General features: G+C 37.9%; 1 protein-coding gene across 1 annotated transcript in view; it reads left to right on the forward strand.

Moving 5' to 3' along the window:
- The first annotated feature begins 6,047 nt into the window (after positions 1-6,047).
- The window catches only part of FRMD6 (FERM domain containing 6), a 70,808-nt gene continuing 68,058 nt past the window's right edge, over positions 6,048-8,797 (forward strand). The window contains exon 1 of the mRNA XM_007943705.2: positions 6,048-6,146. Within this exon, the coding sequence (XP_007941896.1) occupies positions 6,048-6,146 (99 nt within the window). The remainder of the gene's footprint in view (positions 6,147-8,797) is intronic.

Genomic DNA, 8,797 nt, shown 5'->3' on the forward strand with positions numbered 1-8,797 from the left:
TTTTTTTTTCCAATGACTTTGAGTTTTGTTCCACATTGTTCTCCCACTCTATCCAGGATCTCCTACCTACATAGAGCCCCCTCTAAGTGGTTGACAGTGGTAGCTGGGCACCATCTAGTTCTCCTGGTCTCTTGGTCATATAAGCTGAGGATCACATGGTGTACCAGTTGTTTGGATTAACTGTTTCCATATGCTTTGGTTTTCTTCATTCTTCTTTGCTCTAGATAAGGAGAGACCCATCGTTGCATCTAGATGGCTGCTCACAAGCTTTTAAGATCCAAGTTGCTACTTGCCAAAGTAGGATGTTGAACAATGTTTTTGTGTAGTATGTTATGCCAATTGAGCTTGATGTCCCCTGCGACTATGATCCTGAGCCCACAGGTCTAACTATTCACTCCCTCTGGGTAGCTAGCTGACTGTGGCAAAGAAGTGATTACAATCTTGGCCCTTGTCAGCTCTACTATATACCTGGGAATTCTTACAGAACATAGCAGTACACTTGTAGAAACATTGTCTGCCAACCCTATACATGAGAGTTTTTGTTTTTAAACACAATCTTCATTTTAAAATAGTTTTAGATGTACTGAAAAGTTGCAAAGATAGTACAGAGAGTTCCTGTATACCCTACACCCAGTCCCTATTGTTAACATCTTACATAATTACAGTACATTTATCACAACTAATGAACCAATATTGATACCTTACAATTAACTAAAGTTTATACTTTATTTGGTGGTGAGCTGGTTTTAAAACTTATTTCTCACAATTTCTAAAAAATGGAAATCAATGTTTAGTAGCAGCTTCCTGATTATTAACAGAAGTTAAACAACTTTGTACACAGGGATGGGAGGGAGTCGGGGTAGAATTCTTGCTTTCCATGTGGGAGACCAAGCTTCGCTTCCTGGCCAGTGTACTTCAAAGAGAGCTACCAGCAGTATGTCATTGGAGGCTTGTGTGTTACTATGATGCTGAACAGGTTTCAGTGTAGTTTTCTGCCTGCGACAGACTGGGAAGAAAGGCCTGGCTGTCTACTTCCAGAAAATCAGCCAAGAAAACACATGAATCTCAGTGGTCCTATTCTGCTCTCACCCTGGCTGCTTGGATGGCAGCTAGCAACAATAATAACTTTGTAACCAATGGGGCATATAAGGAAGAAACCCCCCAACTCTCCCCCAAAAAACTCACTGTCATCGAGTCGATTCCAACTCCTAGTGATCCTATAGGACAAAGTAGAATTGCCCCATAGGGTTTCCAAGGCTGTAAGTCTTTGTGGAAACAGACTGCCTCATCTTTATCCCCTGGAGTGGCTGGTGGGTTGAACTGCTGATCTCTGGTTAGTAGCTGAATGCTTTAACCACTGTGCCACCAGAGCTCCATATCAGGAAGTAAGAAACTTATACTAGTGTAGGTTTAAAACGATAGTAGGGGAATTTTATAGCTTGGAGTATTTTATTTGTATGTTGGATATTTATATTGGAGTGTATTGGGTGTTGATAAAGATGGTAGGGTGGAGTTTGATCATTGTGTCAGCTGCTTTGTGTTGCCTGGAAAGTATGATACTACAGCATGGTTTGTCATTCATAGAAAATCTTTCCTATCATTGTAGAGGAAGGAGCCCTCCTTGAGTAGGAAATGTGTCTTCCTGGGACTGAGTTGGGACTTAACTTAGCACACAGAATAAGTAGCTAAGGTGTTGTTGTTGTTGTTTGCCGTTGAGTCGGCCTCAACTCATAGCGACCCTTCCTTGGGTTTCCGAGGCAGTATCTCTACGGAAGTAGGATTGCCCAACCTTCCTTCCGAGGAGTGGCTGGTGGGTTTGAACCAACCCTTAGTCAAGTGCCTTAGGCACTATGCTACCAGAGCTCCTAGTAGCTAAGGTATCAGAGGCTAATTTTTCCATTGGTATAAATTCAGCCTACTTTTCCCTATGACTGTCCAATTTCATATGAAATTTTATACTGGGGGTGTATTAGAGATAAGGTTATTTATTTGTTTCAAAGGAACCTTTTAATCAGCTTTAATGCTGTCCTGGGTAAAAACTTAATCCTTTCTCTCTTTTAGGGATTTCGACTTTGGGATCCTCAAAGCAGAGCAGCAGTGAAGCAGCCCTGCTTCTTATAGACTTTGCTTTTATTAAATTTCCTTCAGTAATCCTTCTCCAATCTTTTTTGGGTACTGCATTGTTTAAACCTTAAATAAAAATTGTAGCAAAATCAAATTTTCAAATTATTTTCATGAAACTCTAAACATCTAAAACCTCAGAAGATATTTTTTCCTAGTTTATTTTTTAAATTCTAGAAAGTAGGTCAGTAGAAATACCGTCCTTTAATTGGTTTAGTAAGAAATGGAAAATTATAGAACTAGCTAAATTTGAAGTATAAATTTAAATAAGAAATATTCTAGGATTAATACCATTTAAGGATTTAAATTTAAATTACATGCATTTAATAAAATAGTTTATAATTTCTTCTGAAAAAGACTTTTTATACCAAAAAGGAGGCCTGAGTGTTTTTTCTCAATACATAGAGAAAAAATTTACCCTGAGATATAACAACATCTGACCTGCCATCCATCTGTCAGTTTGTTGTACTGTGATGGCTTGAGTGTTTTTCAAGTACCAGCAGGGTCATCCCTGGTGGACAGTTTTCAGAAACTAAAGGTCTACTTCCAAAAATTAACCAATGAAAAACCCTTGGGATCCCAGCAGAATATTGCCCATGATAGTACTGAAAGATAAGCCTTCTTGGTTGGAAAAGCACTCAGAAATACATTGCTGCAGGAGTGGCCTTGAGCATGCCAACGACTGTGAAGATTGCACAGGACCAAGCAACATTTTGTTCTGTTGTTGGTGAGACTGCCATAAGTCAAAGCTGACTTGGTGACAGCTAACAACAATATATGATGAGGAAATATTTTTAGAACTGTGTTTCTCAAAAGGTATACCTAAGAATGTTAGTCTGTTGTTGTTATGTGCCCTAGAGTCATATCCAACTCATAGCAACCCCTCCTTGGGTTTCCGAGGCAGTATCACCATGGAAGTAGATTGCCCAACCTTCCTTCCGAGGAGTGGCGGATGGGTTTGAACTGCTCACCTTCTGGTTAGCAGTCAAGTCTATAGTACTTTAGTAGTATGCCTTGAAAAAAGTGTTCTGTGCTCAAGTAAGTTTGGGAAATATGGAGCTAAACAAATTTAAGAAGTTTCCTGCAGGATTAGAGTACAGCCATTTAAGATGCAAGTATTGGTCTCTCCTAGTCTGGAGCAAAGAAAATGAAGAAAATCAGACGCATGGAAATAATTAGTCCAAGGTGCTATAGGACCATGGGAACCTCAGCTTACACTGCCTTGAGACCAGAACTAGATGCCCAGCTACCACTGCCAGCCACTCAGGAAAGGATTAAAATTGGAGATTCTGGATAGAATGGGAGAAAAATGTGGAACAAAATTCAAAAGCATTAAAAAAAAAAAAAGAGAGAGAGAGAGATTGGGCTTACTGGTCTGATAGTGACTGGTGAAACCCCCAGACTGTGGCCCCTCAGCACCTTTATCTTTCAGCCAAATAAAAGACAGGCCTGTGAGGTGAATAATTACACCAGAGAGGTGCACTCCTTAGGACAGTCGACCTTAGGTGATCAGGAGGGCAGCATTTGTGCAGAGAGAAAGCTCAGAGTGTCTAGGAAGGGATGCAAGCAGAAGATAACCATGGGAAGAAAGTACAAAGAGAGCTGTTCTGTTGTGGGGATTATAATCAATGTCACAAAACAAAACGTGTGTTTCATTGTGTCATCTAAGAACAAAATATGTATGAACTGTTGAATGGAAAATGAATTTTCTCTGTAAACTTTCACCAAATCACAATAAAAAGTTGTGTTTAAAAAAAAAAAAAGTTCTTGCAGGACTTCTTAGAACCTTTAATGTTTTCTGAATTTCTAAACAACAAAACACTGCCGTCTAGTTGAACCCGACTCACAGTGACCCCTCTTTGGGTTTCCGATGCGGTATCACTACAGAAATAGATTTCCCAACCGTCTTTCCGAGGAGTGGCTGGTGGGCTTGAACTACCAGCCTTCTGGTTAGCAGTCAAATGCCTAAGATACTACACCACCAGATGGTGTATATGTAGGGTACAGTGCTTTCCAAACTTACCCTGAACCATCTAGTAACATTTCTCAGAATAATGTTCAGAGCATACAGGTTTGATCTGTTTTATGAATTCATACCTTTGAAAACATGAGGATTTTTTTTTCCAATTATAGTAATAATGTGATATCATTCACATATGTTGCTTACCTCTAGTTCTATACCTTCACGATATTTTTCTGAAGTATACTAGTAAGGTATTATATCCACCCCTTAGAGAAACCTGTAACTCCACCCTCTAGTGACCTCATGAAAGTGACACACTGGCTACAATCTAATGTGAAACAAGTGCTGTCATCCTTTAAGAAAAGCAAAATTTTCCTAAATGGGCTTTTTGGTCATCTTTCTAATAAGGGAACACTGTATATAAGATTACCATTTGTTTCTGCTTAGTTTTGTGTTATTTCCCTTGTGGATGATATGTTATTTATACTTTAAAAAGAAATACTGGGTTATATTTACTCATTGTATCATCTAAGAATATATTTTCTAACCTCTTTCTAATAACAAATAGACATTTAACATTAAGGATGGAATAGGCCAAGATTCTATCTCATTTATGTTTTGATTTATGTGAGCACTGATAATAGATTTTCTATTAACACTATGTTGTACTCTCTGCCTGGTAAAATAATTCATATTCCTGGGAATCCTCTTTGCTGTCCTAAAATATAGCTGGCAATACAAGAAAATAGGAACAATATAAATAATTACTAATGGTTTAAGAGACAAGTCTTAACATACCTCAGTTGGATAATGTTGTATTAATAATAACATGAAATACTAGACCCATTAAAAGTAGGAAATACCTGCCATAATTTAAAACTTATTGTGGAAGTTCTTGCCAATGCAGTAAGGCATAAAACAAAAACAAAAAGGTGTGATTATTGAAAAGTGGAGATAAAATTTTAATTATTTGTCAGTAAAACTACATACATCAAAGACTTGAGAGAAGTTGAAAATAAATTAATATGTTAATAAACTGGTCAGATATGAGAGGTATCTAAAATGCACAGCTTTTAATATACAAATATGATTTGATATATATAAGGTCTTCTTTTTCTGTGTATTAACTTTTTGTTTAGACAATAAATAGATTAAGATTGCATTATCAGGTTAGAGAATCAGGTGAGAGTAATGCCATAAAAATTTAGAAAGAATAAAGTTATAAAAAGGGCTTAACAACTATGTTAAGTGTTGCAGAAAGATCAGTGAAAATGAATCCCTATGGAAAGTGCTGATGGTTTAGAGAAAATTGGCTTCCTTTGGCAGAACTATGTTAGTAAAGGCAGTGGAAGCCAGACTCTGTGTGTGTGTGTGTGTGTGTGTGAAGAATGAATGTAATGTAAGAGCCAAGACATTTATTTGCGTTTGATAGTAATGGAAGTATAAAAAAAGGAGAGAATATTTTGTTGTTGTTTTGTTTGTTTATTTTCAGAACCTTCATTATTTGCTACTTGAGACTAGAAACTCCTCAGAGGCAGGATCTATGTTTCTGTGAGCCCTGCGGTGCATGGTACTGCCTTAAGTGTGTGAAGTTCTCATTTGGCTTTAAGTTTAATTAACGATTGTTAGTGGAAATCTTTAAAACGTTGATTGTGAATTCTAATTTACTAAGCTAGACAGCTTTTGATACATGCCCTGTAATAGTTCAGCTGTCCCAGGGCCAGCAAGAACAGGTGTGCAGCTGCTTTTCTCTGTGTCTAACCCAGCACTGATCTTACTGCCTTTACTCATGGGCCTCCTTTTGGGCTTCTTTACAGTTATGAAACCTACATAGTTGAACCCTACAGTGTTTCTCCTGTACGGCATGTGATGACGACGAGAGTTTGGCTTTGGAGTGCTCGGAACCTGAGGAACTGCCGAGGACTCAGAGCCCAGCCCTGACCAGCAGACAGCCCACAACACAATGAACAAATTGAACTTCCATAACAATAGAGTCATGCAGGACCGTCGGAGTGTGTGTATTTTCCTTCCCAATGATGAATCTCTGAACATCATCATAAATGTGAGTAGATCCAACTTTGTTGTTGTTGTTAGTTGCCATCAAGTCGACTCAGACTCATGGTGGCCCCATGTATGCAGACTAGAACTGCCTCCAAAGGGTTTTCAAGGCTGTGACCTTTCAGAAGCAGATCACCAGGCCTGCCTTTTGAGAGGCTTCTGGGTGGATTTGAACTACCAACCTTTCAGTTAGTAGTTGAGCACTTAACCATGCCACCCAGGGACTCCTTCATCCAACTTTAGAAATGTTTAAATATTCTATACCCACCAGTGACCACATTCAAGTTATGACTTTTGGTTAAGAGTGAAGTTGTTACAGAATGAAACCAATTATACTGTTGTAGAATTGGTGTCTTAAAGTTGACTACACAGATTGTCAAGAACTGTCGATATGGGATCTAATTGACAACAGCAATTTGAAAAGTTAGATGGGAGGATTAGAGTGCAGTGAGTTCATGTTTCAACAGTTTAGTAAAAGAGGATGAGAGTGGTTGCACAACTTGAAGAATGTAATCATTGTCATTGGATTGTCCATGTAGACTGTTGAATTGGTATATGTTCTGCTGTGTATATTTTCAACAACTTAAATTATATATATATGCTATACTATATATATATATATATATGAACCAACAATGGCTTCAACAATAGATTTAAACATACTAACAATTATGAAGATGGTATAGGACCAGTCAGCCAAAAAAAAAAAGTAATCTGCACAGGTATAATTTAGAATTATGACTTAGAGCAGCCACCTTCAACATTTCTTCACTGGTGTAAAATTGGAAAATTCTAGTTACTATCTTAGAAAAACAAACACTTGTTATTTTAAAACTTTTTATTGAAATACAATTTTTATTGAAACATAATATAAATTTGCTTTATACATGCTTTCGAGTTATCACCCACACATGAAATGATAATAATTGCTAGCTTTATATGTATCTTGAGTGTAGTTTAATAGTAGCTTAAGTCTAGCCAATTTCAGAAATTAGGTGCATAGGCTGTGCATTTGAGCACTGAGTTGTTGCTTATGGTTCATGAACCAAAGTCAGCTCCCTCATTTAACCTGGGCATTGAGGAATATCGTACTATTTAACTTTTAAAATTGAGTTATAATTTGCCTGCAGCAAAGTATAGGAATCTTAGGTATGCCACGCTATGAATTTTGGCAAGTATGTACACCCATGTAGCCACCATTGAGCTCAGAATAAAAAACATTTTCAGCATCCCAGAAAGATCTCCAGTGACCCCTCCTGGTTAATTACCTTCACCCAACCAAAACCAAACCAAACTCACTGCTGTGGAGTTGGGTTCCACTCATAGCGACCCCTGCTTGAGTTTCCGAAGCAGTATCACTACGAAAGTAGATTGCCCAACCTTCCTTCCAAGGAGTGGCTGGTGGGTTTGAACAGCCAGCCTTTTGGTTAGCAGTCAGATGCCTTAGGCATTACACCACCAGAGCTCCCTTAACCTTCACCCAGAGGGTAACAATGCTTCTGACCTGTATCATCATAGAGTAGTTTTGCTTGTTTTTGAATTTCATACAGGTGAAGAGTTATGTGGTATGTTCTCTTTGTGTCTGGCATCTTTCACTCAACATTTGACCTATGAGATTCATCCATGCTGTTGAATATAATAATAATTCTTTCTTTTTCACTATTGTATGATATTCCATTATATGAATATACCCAATTTATTTATCCATCTACTGTTGATAGCTACTGGATTGTCAAATTTTGGACTATTACGAGTAAAGCTGATATGGGCATTCTAGGCTTAGACTCAGAAGTTGAATTGTGAATTATAGGGTATATGTATGTTTAGCTTTGGTAGAGACTGACCAACACCTTTATGGAAATCAATATCATGCCTAGCATTTTTCAATCCCTTTACCTATTGTTGGGGAGCTCTGGTAGCATTGTGCCTAAGGCATTTGACTGCTAACCAGAAGGCTGGCAGTTCAAACCCACCAGCTACTCCTTGGAAGGAAGACTGGGCGATCTACTTCTGTAGAGATACTGCCTCAGAAACCCAAAGAGGGGTCGCTGTGAGTAGGAATCGACTTGACAGCAGTGAGTTTGATTTTTCCCCTCTCTCCATTGTTGACTTTAATATTCTTTTTTTCACTGATTTTGTTCTGATGAAATTATGGAAAATACTGCATTATTGAATGCCTTGAATTAGTTTTGTTTGTGATATGCTACCTATATTTTTAAACCAATTGCTCCATAAAAGAATACAGAAAATGTTATCCTGAATATATTTGTAACATTTAAATAGCTTCATGATAAGTTTCCTTAGGTAGGAAAAGGTACTGCTTAATATCTTAATTATTTTTATTTTTTCTGACAATCTCCAGAGTTTATTTATTTACTAATATCTAATATAGCTTTTTTTTGTTCATAGGGATTGTCTGAGCACTAAACATATCTATTGGATGAACTTTATCACTTGTTGGGTGAATTGTTAGTGTTTAACTATACTCTTGCCCATGTTGTTGTTGTTGTTATTTGCTGACGAGTCAGCCCTGACTCATAGCGACCCCTCCTTGGGTTTTCGAGGCAGTGTCACTACGGAAGTAGGATTGCCCAACCTTCCTTCTGAGGAGTGGCTGGTGGGTTTGAACCGCCAGCCTTCTGGTTAGCAGTCAAG

Source organism: Orycteropus afer, unplaced genomic scaffold (genome assembly GCF_000298275.1).
Source record: "Orycteropus afer afer isolate SDZICR_OR568_19922 unplaced genomic scaffold, OryAfe1.0 scaffold00111, whole genome shotgun sequence".
Classification (NCBI taxonomy): domain Eukaryota; kingdom Metazoa; phylum Chordata; class Mammalia; order Tubulidentata; family Orycteropodidae; genus Orycteropus; species Orycteropus afer.